The sequence below is a fragment of the Colobus angolensis genome, unplaced genomic scaffold, assembly GCF_000951035.1.
Source record: "Colobus angolensis palliatus isolate OR3802 unplaced genomic scaffold, Cang.pa_1.0 Scaffold5, whole genome shotgun sequence".
In the NCBI taxonomy this organism is placed as follows: Eukaryota; Metazoa; Chordata; class Mammalia; order Primates; family Cercopithecidae; genus Colobus; species Colobus angolensis.
The window spans coordinates 20768227-20782401 of NW_012118487.1; the positions used below are offsets into that span (position 1 = coordinate 20768227).

The 14175-nt window shown below is 33.7% G+C and overlaps 1 protein-coding gene across 8 annotated transcripts in view; it reads left to right on the plus strand.

Annotated features, from left to right (window-relative positions):
• SPOCK3 (sparc/osteonectin, cwcv and kazal-like domains proteoglycan (testican) 3) overlaps positions 1 to 14175 on the plus strand; it is a 488523-nt gene that overhangs the window by 240777 nt on the left and 233571 nt on the right. For 6 of the 8 annotated variants that reach the window (XM_011959650.1, XM_011959651.1, XM_011959652.1 and 3 more), the window contains one exon: positions 2591 to 2705. The exons of the other annotated variants lie outside the window; for them this stretch is intronic. In XM_011959650.1, coding sequence (XP_011815040.1) covers positions 2591 to 2705 — 115 coding nt within the window. The remainder of the gene's footprint in view (positions 1 to 2590; positions 2706 to 14175) is intronic. 8 annotated transcript variants of the gene reach the window in all.

Consider the following 14175-nt stretch of genomic DNA (forward strand, 5'->3'; position numbering starts at 1 on the left):
CGGCCACTGCACTCCAGCCTGGGCGACAGGGCAAGACTCCGTCTCAAAAAAAAAAAAAAAAAACACTCCTTTTTCAGAACATAAGTCCAAGATTAAATATACTCAAAAGGAGTATATGACATATATGTACATGCAGTACAGAGGCAGATAACAATGACATTATTTAATTGTTAGGCAGAATTGTTTAATGAATTTTAAAAAGTGATTTTAATAATTAGAAATCAACATAGACTAAACATTAAAAATAGCTCAAAACACTTTTGATGCCTTCTAAGTTATTGTGTTTTTTTCTTTTATGTTGTCCAACAAGAAGTCACACACTTTTGTAGTGCAATACTTCAAAGACAACATTTTTTACCTAATGATGATTCAAACTGTGTTAGTATGAAAAGAATGTTGTAGCAATTTATATTTGCATAGTGAACAAAGTATATTTATCATCTTATAGACAATGAAAAAGTAATATAGTTTATTTTCATTATTAAAGCTACTGACCAAATAGGGAAAGCTATAATTAATCTATCATTACTTATTAAAAAATTCTCTTAGTATGTAGAAAATTGAAACATTTGTGTTCCAAATAGATGCATTTAATGTCTTGACCACTTTAGCATGGAATAATACAAAATGTTAGTTAATATTTCACCAATGATATGTGTTAACATTATTTTAAATCTCATGGTTATGTAAAATCTCTAACAAGAGTTTTGCAGAAATATACTTTATGTATTGAAATTAGTAAGATATATGTGCATATTGATTATAGCTTATATCTGTATTTTATTAAATTCATCGATTTTCAGGCCGAGAGCAGTGGCTCACCACTGTAATCCCAGCACTTTGGGATGCTAAGGTGGGTGGATCATTTGGGATCAGGAGTTCGAGAGCAGCCTGGCCAACGTGGTGAAACCTGTCTCTACCAAAAATACACAAATTAGCTGGGTGTGGTGGCACGTGCCTGTAGTCCCAGCTCCTTGGGAGGCTGAGGCAGGAGAATCACTTAAGCCTGTGAGGCAGAGGTTGCAGTGAGCCAAGATCGCACCACTGAACTCTAGCCAGGGTGTCAAAGAGAGACTGTCTCAAAAATAAAATAAAATATAATAAAATAAATAAAATGCATTGATTATCAAAATATATTCACTTTATTTAGGCTATTGACTAAATATGCTTAAGAATCAGCTTGAGTTACCCTCAAAGATTGTCTCAAATCCACATTTTATGTCCACTGGTCAGCCTGGAGCCTTTCCGAATACTTCTGCATATTCCAAATACACCTTTTTCTGGTTTTATTTCTCTTTGTGCACTAGAACTTTTTGTTTACCGTATTTCATTGTTTCTTTCTCTCAATTTTGGCATGTACCAAATCTGGACACTCAGTGCCTTTTGCTTATTTTTACCAACTCCTCCTCTGGTCTGCCCCCAACAATAAGTTACAAAAAAAGGTGTCACTGGGATTAACCATGAATGATCACCAATATCAGTATTATTTACAATAGCCAAAAAGTGGATACAGTCAAAATGCATATCTACTAGTGAATAAATAAAATGTGGTATATCTGTAAAATGGCATAATATTCAGCAATATAAAGGAAGGAAGTAGTGATTCATGGTACAACATGATTGAACTTCAGAAACATTGTTCAAGTGAAAGAAGCTAGGCACAAAGCACCACAAATTTTATCATTCAATTTATATAAAATGTCCAGAATAGGAAAATCTCTAGAGATGGGAATTAAATGAGTAGTTGCCTAATACTAGTTGGAGGGGAGAGAGAAGGGGATGATAATAAGAGGATATGTTTGGGTATTTTTGGTGATTAAATTATTCTAATATTGATTGTGGTGATAGTTTTACAATTGCAAACATACTGAAAAACATTGGTTGTAAACTTAACTACCTGAATTATGTAGTGTGTGAATTATATATAAATAAAGCTGTTATAAAATGAAACCATCAACGTTTCACATAGTCTTTTTGTTGGCAGCCATCAAGACAGAGGTTTGTTTGAAGAAATGGTGGTCCAAATGTTATGCACAAATGATGTAAAAATGAAAATGCAGAATCTCAGTTCTTACTATGACATATTCATCCAGTCTCCAAATACAGCTCCAGACTGTTTTTGGGTAACAAAGATACCCATTAATGTTCACTGACATTTTTGTTTGTTTGTTTCATCCCTTTTATTTACCCAGCAGCATTTATCTAGGGAAAGCAAGGGTATAGATTGTAGTTTTCCACTGTCATAAAATACTTCAGTAACATACTCTAACTTTATTTCACCACCTTTGCTGCTTAGAAGGTAGTAGTAGCAACCACAGAAAGTTTGGGTCTTAAAGTTTCTATTTTGATAACACATTGTCTGATCATAGGCGTATGTGCATCTTAGCTTCTGAATAGAGTGGATGAGACTAAACTACAGCTAGCTGTTAACTCTGAGTTATGTGAGTAGAAGCAGAAGTATCTCTTAACAGAGGAAGAATGTGAAGAAAGTTTACAATTAAGCACTATGTAAATTACCTGATCAAATTGTGTTTCATGGGATTTGATACCTCCATTTTACAGAAGCTTTTTTTTTTTTTTTTTTTTTTAGCTTTAGATCCAGCTAAGGATCCATGCTTAAAGATGAAATGTAGTCGTCATAAAGTATGCATTGCTCAAGATTCTCAGACTGCAGTCTGCATTAGTCACCGGAGGCTTACACACAGGTAAACATTGTTAAATTTAATCCCACTGATTGAACAATGCTCCTTACCAGGAATAACTGCAGGGTATAAATATTTGGCAGCACCTGCTAATCTGTTATGCAGAGTTTTATTGAAGCAGTTACAGAGGCTTGGTTAATACAATTATGATTCACTTGGGTTAAACATTGGTATCAATCACAATTACTACAGATTATAGAATTTGAGGCATATATTATTAAATAAAGAAGGTCATATAAAGATGATATTTAAATGTTATATCTAAATGTTTGTGCTTTTTCAAGTTTAAGGAACAATTAAACTTTTGTTCCCTCCACATATTTTTGTTTGTGGCTATTCAAACATCTTTATTTCCCTCAGGAGAGAGTTAGAAAGTTAAAGGAGAGAAACTGATTGATGTTAATAAAAAGAGATTAAAAGTCACGAAATAGGGAATTGGGACTTGAACCCCTCAGGACACCTTCTGTAGGAGTCACTCATACCAGTGGAGTCCTTACATCTATTCCCTGGATGCTGATTCACAATTTTTAAAGAGGAAGGGAGGATTTCAAGTATCTTATAACAACCATCACTGCTTCTGTTAGACGGGCTCTGTTTGGGGAAGGACCAGTAATTTAGAAATAGCCTGTGTAGTTTGGTGCTGAGTCTTAAAAATTTGAACGCGTCAACAATCAAACAAGAATTCATTGGTTAGCCGACTAAAACAAGTGGTGTATTCATTTCCTTTATCATTTTTAAAGTTACTTTTTGTGAATATTCTTTCTTTGATAATGGATTTTATTTATGTATTGCTTTTAAATCAAATGAACAAAGAAAATTTTGCTATTTGTGTATGCTTAGAGAAAAATTGGATTTTTGGCTTTAGTGTACTTGCATATAAATTCTGTTACTCAAACACACCAAGAGTAAGAGGATAAGAATAAGAATATTGGAAAATAAGAATATAAATAGCATTTCTAGAAAACAAATATTTAAGTTACACTGATGTTTCTTATAATGTAAGAGCATATATACATAACACCCTCTTTTACATGCCAAAAGGATTAGAAGTCTTTATTTCACAATGTTAAGTCTATAGTGGCAGATTTCTAGAACCAAGGGAGGTTGATGTAACAAAGGTATGGGGGTTTGGAAATGTGTTCACTTGGGATAGAATCATGGTATATCAATAATGTACTTGTGGAAGACACAGAGGGAGTAGGAGAAAGAAACAATGATTTGGTGATATAAAGAATAAAAGACTTCTTGGAAATCACAGTTCTATAAAGTTAGCATTCTAGGGGAAAGCACAAATGAGTGAAGCAGTTATCAGTAACATATCCCCTGTTAATCCTGACTTTGATGCTAATTTTTCAAAGGGATAACAAAGCTTTGGACCAGAAACTCATTTTTCTATTTATTTCCTTAGAATTCTAAATTTCTTGGCCTTTCTATTAGTTAATCAAACAAATTTAAAAATATTAGTATGTGAATGTGTGTATATTGGGGGTGAAATAAAAAAAGAGAAGGGTGTCAAAAGAGATTCCTATATGATCTCTCACCTAAGTTACAGACACTATGTAAGTTCATCTCCCATAAAAGCAAAAGCTGTTTTATCACAAGTTCTAGACACCCTGGGAAAGATTTCCATGTGCAGACATTTAACAGCTTTGAAAAGATTCACCTGCCACTTCACCCCCGGCCCCATGAACCCAAGTCAAAGAGCAACCAAAGACCTCGCAGTTAATATCATGTCTGTGGCAGAGACACACTCATTTTGACACTTGCTGGACACTGAAGCTAAGAGAGGTTAAAGTAACTGACTCAAGACTACAAAGCTAGAATTTTTCAGAGCTTCAATTCCAATCAGTACTGATTGATCCCAGAATCTAAGCTTTTTACAACTATGCTGTCTCATTACTTCTCTGACTTATTAAACGACTTAACTACAGGCAAAAATCTTCCTTAACATGATAAAGACTATCAGAAACCAATAGCCAAATATCCCTTAATATATAAAATTGAAAGATCCTTAATAGGGCACTACTGAAGTTTTGCCTTCAGTGTAGTGGTGCAGGGGGTTCAGAGGGGAGACTAAAATGCTTTTAGTGGGTGAATTTCAAAATGTTTTATGTAAATAGTATTTAGTCCTGTTTTATTTCTGATAGAGACTATTTATAAATTTCCATTCAATCCACACTCTATTCAATAAATAAATCACTAGTTTCCAACAAATTGATTTTAAGATTAATATTTGATATGCTTTATTTGCTTTGAGGATGTCAGTACATAGTGAATGTTTATACAACGCTTAGGGAAGAAGAGCTTTGCCAAGCACTTTATCAATAAAAATGGCTAATATAAATAATCCAGATCTTAGATTTGAGGATTGTGTGTATTTTGGGGATGGCGTAGAGAAAGCAGGGAAAGTGGGCTTAATTAATCAAGTTTTGGCCATTTGCATAGTTTAGAATACATATTGCTACTTTTTTTCCTTTTAAGGAACAACTTATTCTTTTTTTCCCTTGATCTCATAAAAGAGAAAGGAAACCTGCCATTTCTTTCTGCAAGGGGAACACAATTTTTCAAACACACTTTCCAGTCTCCTCTTCCCAATACAATATATCACACTCATTTCTCCATTGCCTTAGAATTTTAAGCTTCTCATCTTATAATGCTCACAGCATTTGTAATAGTCTGTCTAACATCGATCTCCTTTGACTGACTGAAAGCTCAGTGAAGGTGTCTTATTTACAACTGTGGACCCATATCTTACATTACTGCTCAGTACATGTTTTCTCTGAGGAGTTTAGTGAAACAGCTGCCATTTGTAAAATGTTTAGGAAGAATATTTTGACAAATAGTTTGATCAATTGAAATTCCAATCTAGATAATCTAGGTTTACACATTGTTTTCTTAGTGCTTTGTGTATATTTGTTGAAAATGAATTAAGGAGGGTACAGGCATCAATCAACAAATATGTTTTAATTGGCAGAATAAATGAATGCATGATTTATCAAATAAAAGGAAAAGAAGTATTTTTAAAATGTTTATTTTAGTTTAGTTTAAGTTCCGGGATACATGTGCAGAATGTGCAGACTTGTTATATAGGTAAAGGTGTTCCATGGTGGTTTGCTGCACCTATCAGCCTATCACCTACGTATTAAGCCCTGCATGCATTAGCTATTTATCTTGATGCTCTCGCTCCCCCTTCCCCCCACTGTCAACACACACTGACAGGCCACAGTGTGTGTTGTTCCCCTCTCTGTGTCCACGTGTTCTCATTGTTCAGCTCTCACTTATAAGTGAGAACATGTGGTGCTTGGTTTTCTGTTCCTGTGTTAGTTTGCTGGGATGATGGCTTCCAGCTCCATACATATCCCTGAAAGGCACATGATCTTGTTAAAGAAGGATATTTAAATATGAAATGAGGAATGTAAAAATTGGTTTTAAGAAACTACTAGGTCCTTCACTTGGATTTGTAAATAATTGAAATAATTAGTAAATTTTTCCTTCCTTAGTATTTTAAATAACAATAATTGTCCTCTGAAATCAGAAAAATAACAGGATTAGGTAAATCATAGTTTTACTCTAGCTTTGACCACCACTGCCAGTGTAGAGGATGGTGTAAACCATCCAAATACGTGATGCTGAAAGTCATATATTTGGATATTGTCTCCAAATGTCTTTTTCTGTGAAGAACTGGTCTCAAACCAGGTGATATCTTTGTTATTGCGCTTTCTGTTACCATTGTCATTGCCAGTTAAAAGAAAATAGTGGTGTGAATAATGAGAAAGAACTTTAGCTGTAGCACGTTTTTCCAAGATGGTAACATAACCCATTATTTAGATGCTTTAATATGAAATACATGATGGGTTTCCCAAGCTTTGAATGTGATCCACTTTTTCTATTGTTACCCTCGGGGAAAGATCTGCAGATGCTGACAGCTGAGGGTGATTGTTTCATTGTTTTTGTATATTGTGAGCAAGAAGCCCAGTGTTTTATGCTCCCTTGCTGTCCGTGCAGCTGCAGATAATTAGCACTGTTTCTAGATCAGTGTTGCTGGCACCAATCGATGCTGCTGATATTAAAAGAAAAAGGTTTGGCATAATAAGACAGAGTGAGGTTGAAGAAGTTGATGTGGGACAAAACTAGCCATGTTAGTTTCTACTTCATTTACACCGAAGGATAAAAAAAAAAAAAAAAAAAAGAATCAATAAGGAAGTGCTTTTGACCTCCTAAGAAGGCATTATGTAGAAAATGATGAAAGTAGTGTAAAATGCTAGTTATCAAAAATAATTATCAAAAAAGTGAGTCCTAAAATGTATCTGTTTTAACTGTGCAATCTTGGAATCCATGGTTTATAACGACAATTTTTAAAAGAAGATCTAAATGTATTTAAATTATCACTGATTGAACAGCTATGGTGTTTGTGTTTCCTTTGGTGAAATATTGAAGGGGCAGAAAGATTTAATCACAAAGCATAAGCTATATAGCGTTCCACAAATGTTTGTTGAACTGAATTAAACTTATCATAATCATTTAAAAATAATGCTTCTCATACTTGTGAGACATTTAACTTCTACGGAATATGACTGTATTAATAATGTCTTCAGAGATAATTAAATCCTGTATTTATTTCATACTTAGTAAATGCAATACTCTTTAGTAAGTGCCTTAAATTGATTTAGTTTTTACAATGACGCTAATGCTTTATACTAAGCACTATTATGCCCATAACTGAGGCTCAGAGATTCTGGGTGTTCTGCCTGAGATTAGTTCTGTAGAAGCATAATTGATAGGTATGGTTAGATAGGTAGATAGATAGATAGGTGATAGATACGAAGTATAGATTTCAGATTTGAAATCATGCCTATCTTGTTTATATATACATATATACATTCTTTTTCCATAATTATCAATTTTATGTATGTGAACAGATGTTTATAGATACTTAACTTTTCATAAATTTATTTTAGTTAAGATGATGAAGGTTTGCAAAACTTTTAAAAATTAATTACATTTACAAATGGTCATTGTACTTTGGATAGTGAATTAGTATAACATCGTTTGATTCCTCTTTTTAAAACACAGATCATAACTAAATTTCATAGAGTTTCCTTTATGTCTGGAACTTGGTATCTGTATGCACACACACACACACACACACACGCATATATGTGTATAATTCATTTAATCTTACAATAGTTGGAAGTAAGGTGATTTGCAGTTGTTATCCCCATTTTACCTGTGATAAAAACTGAGACAGAGAATTCACTTAATTTGTTCAATTGGCAGACTTTGACACTAAATCTGGTCATTGTGATTCTAGAATTTGTGCTCTTATTATGTTTTATTGTCTTATGTTACTTATAAAGCATGTTATATAAACGAGATATGCTTCTAAACATTGTAGAATTGTTACTTATCTTACCACCACCCTATATGTTTAAAAAAGAAATTTCTGTATACCTATTGCCTAATGTACTGTTTCTCAGCATCTTTTAACCCAGATTTTTTTTTTTTTTTTTTTTTTTTTTAATATACACTTTTTAGGTTCTCCAGTTATTCTATTATCATCCAGAAGGGAGTATAATCTCCCCTAATTGAGAATTGCTTATAATCAGAAAATTCAACTACTTAGATTGTATATTAGTCAGTCAATATGATTTGGTCAGGCTTTGTGTTTAGGTGTTATGCATCACAAAAAAGAGAAAGTATGTTTCTCATATATGAAAATAAATCACAGGATTGACTTTATTTCTGGAATACACAACACACCTTATCATTATTGATATATATTTCCTCTCCAGTTGAAAATCAGGAACCTGTTGATTAAAGTCCAAAGTCCTCGTGGTCCTTTATAATCTGTCCCAGGTAGCTTTAGAGCCTCCTCTGTAGTTTTCTCCCAGTGGCACATTGTGGCTTTCTCACAGCAGGAAATTCATTCTGTAGAGAGCACAGGATGTATATCAGAGCACAAGGGGCCACAGCCAGAATGCCTGGCTTCACAGTCTAGCTCCACTGTTCTTAGCTTTGTGATCTTGGACGGGTTACTCAAGCTCTGAGTGCTTCAGATTTTTCTGCTGTAAAGTAGGTATCATGCAAATAGTACTTTATGTGATGTTGCTTTAAGGAGTAATGACTTAATGTGCAAAAACAATTAGAACTACTTCATCCATGATAGGCATTATGATAGGGTTAGCTATTACTGTTTTTTCCTAAACACGTTGTATATTTTATAATCATGGGTGTTGGTTATGGCTGTGTTTTATTTTCTCATGACATGTCCTGCCCATTTGTTCCTTTGTTCTTCTGGCAGACTCCATTTCTGAGAAGGCTTTTAGCATAATGGTTAATGGTATGTAATTTGAAGCTGGACTGACTAGCTTTGAAGTCTGGCTCCATATCCATTTCTCCAGAATGACTTTGAGCAAATTAAATTATCCCAGACTCAGTTTTCTTGTTTAAAAGATAGAGTTGATAATTATACTATGTATCTCCCTCTGTTTTTGTGAGAATTAAAGACATAATTTGTGTAAAGCACTTTTCACAATGAAAGCACTCAATAAACATTAATTATTGAGAAAGGTCTGTTCAGTCTCCCCTCCCAACCCAAGGTAGAATTAAATATGCTTGCATCTTTGTGCCCATAGCACATTAGAAATGCTTTTTAACCCACAAATATGGTAGTGACTTGTTTGTATATTTAATAGCTAACAGGTGAATTGTTGGGTTGCCATTGACAAAGTATTTGAAAATCGATTTACTCTTGGCATGATCATAGGATATGAAATTTAAGATTACCTTATACATTAAATAAAAGCAGGGACATGATTTTGGCAGTTGAGAAGGAAGAGAATGGAAACAATGAGCCATCATTGTGTTATAAAAAATGTGAGAGAGATGCTTAAAGAGAAATAGCATGGGGGTGGGCATACCTTTAGTGGGTTAAAAATTATTAGGGTACTTAATTTCAACAAATTTGCTGCCCTTAATGATTCTCTGCTTTACATCCTTTAGCATTGCCCATCTCCCCATGACCAGAGAATAGGAGTTTTAGACCAGAAATCCCAAAATACAGGAGAAGGATTTACATGTACTAGATGCCTCAAGGAATGTCAACTTTTATGAGTGAGCATAGCTAAATCCTTGCATGTCCTGTCAGAGAGATTTTGTTTCTCCACTGGGCCTAAAGACTCCTTCTGCTTAGCAGGAACTCTCCTTGTGTTTGAAGGATGGAAATTTTGGATCTGTGTAGAGATCCTTCACAGTCCTATTTGCTGTATATACTGGCTTTGAAGTCTGTATAACAGATTTGTAATGAATGTGCCTCTGCGTATACTTCTGAAGCTTGTATACCAAGATTTCAGCTGTGAGAACAGGGGTTTAAACTGATGATCAGTAGAAGAGGTCAAATGGAGCAGCTAGCCACAAAAAAGGTGCACTGTGACCCAGGGAATAGATGAAGGCCAGCTGATGGTGTAAAGTGAACAGTGAACAGAAAGAATTCCTTCACGCGTAAGCCGTTACTCTGCCATCCAATTAGTGCTTCATGAATGTCCCCTATACAAGGAAAAGAGTATGAATTGAGGGGAAAAAGTACAGCAAAGGAAGATGCAAATATTTCTTGGTTTCTTCTTCTTCCCCAAATAGACAAGAATTTGGTATAAACCTTTGAAGAGAAACAATTGGATATTAATGAAGGTTACTTTTAAAGAAGTATTTTGGATGAACCTTAATATCTCTTAATCAAATATCCTTAAGAGATGAAGACTAAAATGCTCAGGTTCATAGTAAAATTTAATCAACATTACTTAGGTTTCTGAAATGCAGGAAGGGATACATTTACACAAATATGTAGTAGGTGCTTTTTATATAAAAGAAAAACCTTATTCTTTTGTCTATGAGAAAGAGGAAACTAGCTGCCTATTAAGAATAATGATTATTCCAGGTCTTCTAAATTGGTCTATTTCTATATTGCTTTATTATTTTGAAAGAACTAAGAAAAACTATGATTGTTTATTAGCTACACAGAAAAGGGTAGAAAATATTACACAAAGGTGGTATAAGTGATAGCAATTTTAAAGCTTCTTTATTTTTAAAATTTAACACTTATGAAAAAAAGATGTGGATAATGTCTTTTCATATGATAGAAAAGACAGTACAGATTTGATTCCTTCCTCCCCAGACCACTCAGTTCCACTCCTACACTTCCACGAATTATCTACACACACACCCACACACATTTACACAAACACACGTACCTCCAAATGGAAATATTTTATGCATATTTTTGTGCCTTTTTTAACATAACATGTTTTGAACATTTGCAATTCAGTAAATGGATTTTATCTCATTTCTTTAAATGGCTGTAAAGAAACCCATTACAAGACTATCCCATAATTTACTTAATACTTTATTGAGGGACATATATAAATATATACAATTTATTAATATTTATATATTAATAAAGTATAATAAGATACTTTATTAGTAAATAAATATTTACTAATATTTATTAGGGTTAGTTCTAGTTTTTCTTATTATCATGCTTTGTACAACACTCTTCAGTGTGTATCTTTATAAACATGTGTGCGAATATTTTTGCCATAAATTCTTAGTAATTGGATTGCTATGTCAAAAAGAAAATATGTTTAAATATTGACATATATTGTCAAACACCCTCCAAAGGGGAGTGTGTCAATTTCTCTACTGTAAACAATATGCCGATGCCTCTTGTTTCACCCCTTTACCAGTAAAGAATACTGTTTAGATATTAGTAATTTTGAATTTTCAACTGTCATGGTTTATTTTTTATTTAAAATTAGTATGGCCTGGGCACTGGTGGCTCATGCCTGTAATCCCAGCACTTTGGGAGGCTCAGGCAGGAAGGTCACTTGAGGCCACGCGTTTGAGATGGGCCTGGTCAGCATGGTGAAACCCTGTGTCTGCTAAAAATACAAACATTATCAGTGTGCTGTCACTCATGCCTGTAATCCCAGCTGCTCAGGATGTTGAGGCGTGAGAAACTACTGAGCCAGGGAGGCACATGTTGCAGTGAGCTGAGATCATGCCATTGCACTCCAGCCTGGGTGACAGAGGGAAACGCTGTCTCAAAACATAAATAAATAAATAAACAAACAAACAAACAAACAAACAAAAAGTCACATTCTTTTTTCAGTTTCAGGAATAAATGTATCTGTGTGTGCCTTTAATAATGGAGGGGCTATGTAGACACTGTTGGTGGTTTGATATCAGCCATTATCCCTAAGTTGTAACAGGATGAATCATGGTAAAAAATGGTGGTAAGTTAAAGGAAATTGACTGTACTGATAACATTTTTTGGAACTTAGGCAATTTTCTCAAAGAGGAGGATAGTTTTAGCACAAGATAAAGAAACTTAAAAAAAGAAGCTCAACAGTGGAAAAGAAGTACTGGATCTTCAAGCAGTAACAAAATGTGTGTAATTTATTTACTTTCACTAATATTTAGACCTATTACTTTAATGCAATTAGTGCTTGATGGAGAGGTGCTATAATGAACTTAATTAACGCTTTACATGTTTCTGTTTTTGCCGATCTCTTCATTAAATATTTCTTATTCTAAATATTTGTCTCCAGTTAATCAATTATATTTCTTAAAATTTTAGAGTATTTATTATCATTATTAATAATGTGATTTCCAGTGATCAATTGGAATGATGATTGCTATGAATTCATTAATAAATTCACTTTATTTTAATCATGACATTTTAAATATTAAATCCAAACTTGCTGTTACTGAATTATTTTTATTAAATAATTCAACATTTTGGGTAAATTACAGCTAAACCTCCTCCTAGTCAACTGTTGGCAAAGAGACAATAGTATTTCTGGGTAATGGACATTAAGGACTGGAGCATATTGATTTTTAAACTTTGCATAAAATCTTTTTTCTTGTTGCTGACTAATGTAGATAAATAATGAGGGAATTAGTAGTCATTGCTGCTATATTTCAGCCTGAATAATCTTTCTATTCCTAAATTCTTGCTTTATTTTACTATTTTCTTTAGATTTCTTTAAAATACGTGTAAGATCATTTTTAAAGTTGGGCCTATCTAGTGTCAAAATATGGAGCTCAATTCACTTCTGATTTATTTCTGTCCTCACATTGTGATTTTGAATATGTAATTTGTACTCATTGATACTCAGTTTTGAGCAGAGAGACAGTTAGCCATAGAACAAAGGATGATGTTCCTCTTTCACAGGGTGGACTTATTTCTGGGAAGTGCCTGACAGGCCAGATACTAGTTTCCTGCAGCTCTTCCCACTAGCCCTGACATCTTTCTGAGATCATGGGACTAGCTTGTCAAAACAGGACAAAAGTAATGCTTATCACTTCAGAGTTTAGACGGTTAAGATATGGGTGTGACTGCTTCCCCCCTTCCTTTCTACTTATAAGATGGAAGCAGGTAATTCTGAGATCTAAGGGATGGTATAAACACAAGATATAATGAAATTTAATTCCAGAATCACCATAGGAATGATGATCCAAGAAATAGTCTCATTGGCCTATTATATGAAAGAAAAATAAACTTTTGCATTAAGACACTGAACTTTTTAGATGCATGAGAGTAGCTATCATTATCCTGATTAATAAATCTATTTGAAATTTACTACAAAAAAACTTAAGAAGTACATTGATGGTGGAAAAATAATAGAGGTGTGTGATGGGATCTTAGTAATTATCTCATCAAATTTTACATTGGTTAAAAGCATAGGAGACTGTGTAAGTGTTTTGAAGAACTTGTCTACTGGGGACTATCTGTAGAAATGCCCTAACAATTGCACATAATTCATTTCCAAACATAAACACTTGTTTACTCTTACAGACAAAGCTGTAGCACATAAGATACAAAAAATACTGGAATTTCCAGATGATCATAAGACTATGAGGCTTCACTAAACATAGAGGGATTTTGCCTGTTATAAAGACTTACATGAAAACAGAATATAAATTACATAAATTTAAGCCTTAGGTCCTAGATACTTAACACATAATTATTTAAGTGAGGAGTAAAGTGTATTCGTCTGTACTGATATAAAGACATCCACACAGGTCTCAGTAATATTGTGTGTGATAGAGAAACCTAGATTTTAGTCATAAATATATTAATAAATAGACAACTGTGTGACTCTGGAGAAGTCAGTTAACAGGCAACTAACTGTGGCAACAAATAATGGGAGGCTTTGAAATCCAAGAGGTCTACTGGTTTAGTGACAAAATATAAACAGCTAATACATCTGTAGGGGTAGAATACATTCTTTATCATTTTTATAGCTTTCTTTCCTCCCGTTTTAACATTAGGTTGACTGATATGTATCTAGGATTTGCATGTATAGAATAAACTAATTTTGGATCTAGAAAATTCTTTAGAGACATTTAATTCCATTCTGCATTCTAAATATAAGGTAAGGATTATCATGATTATGAAAATGATAAGGAAGATAAT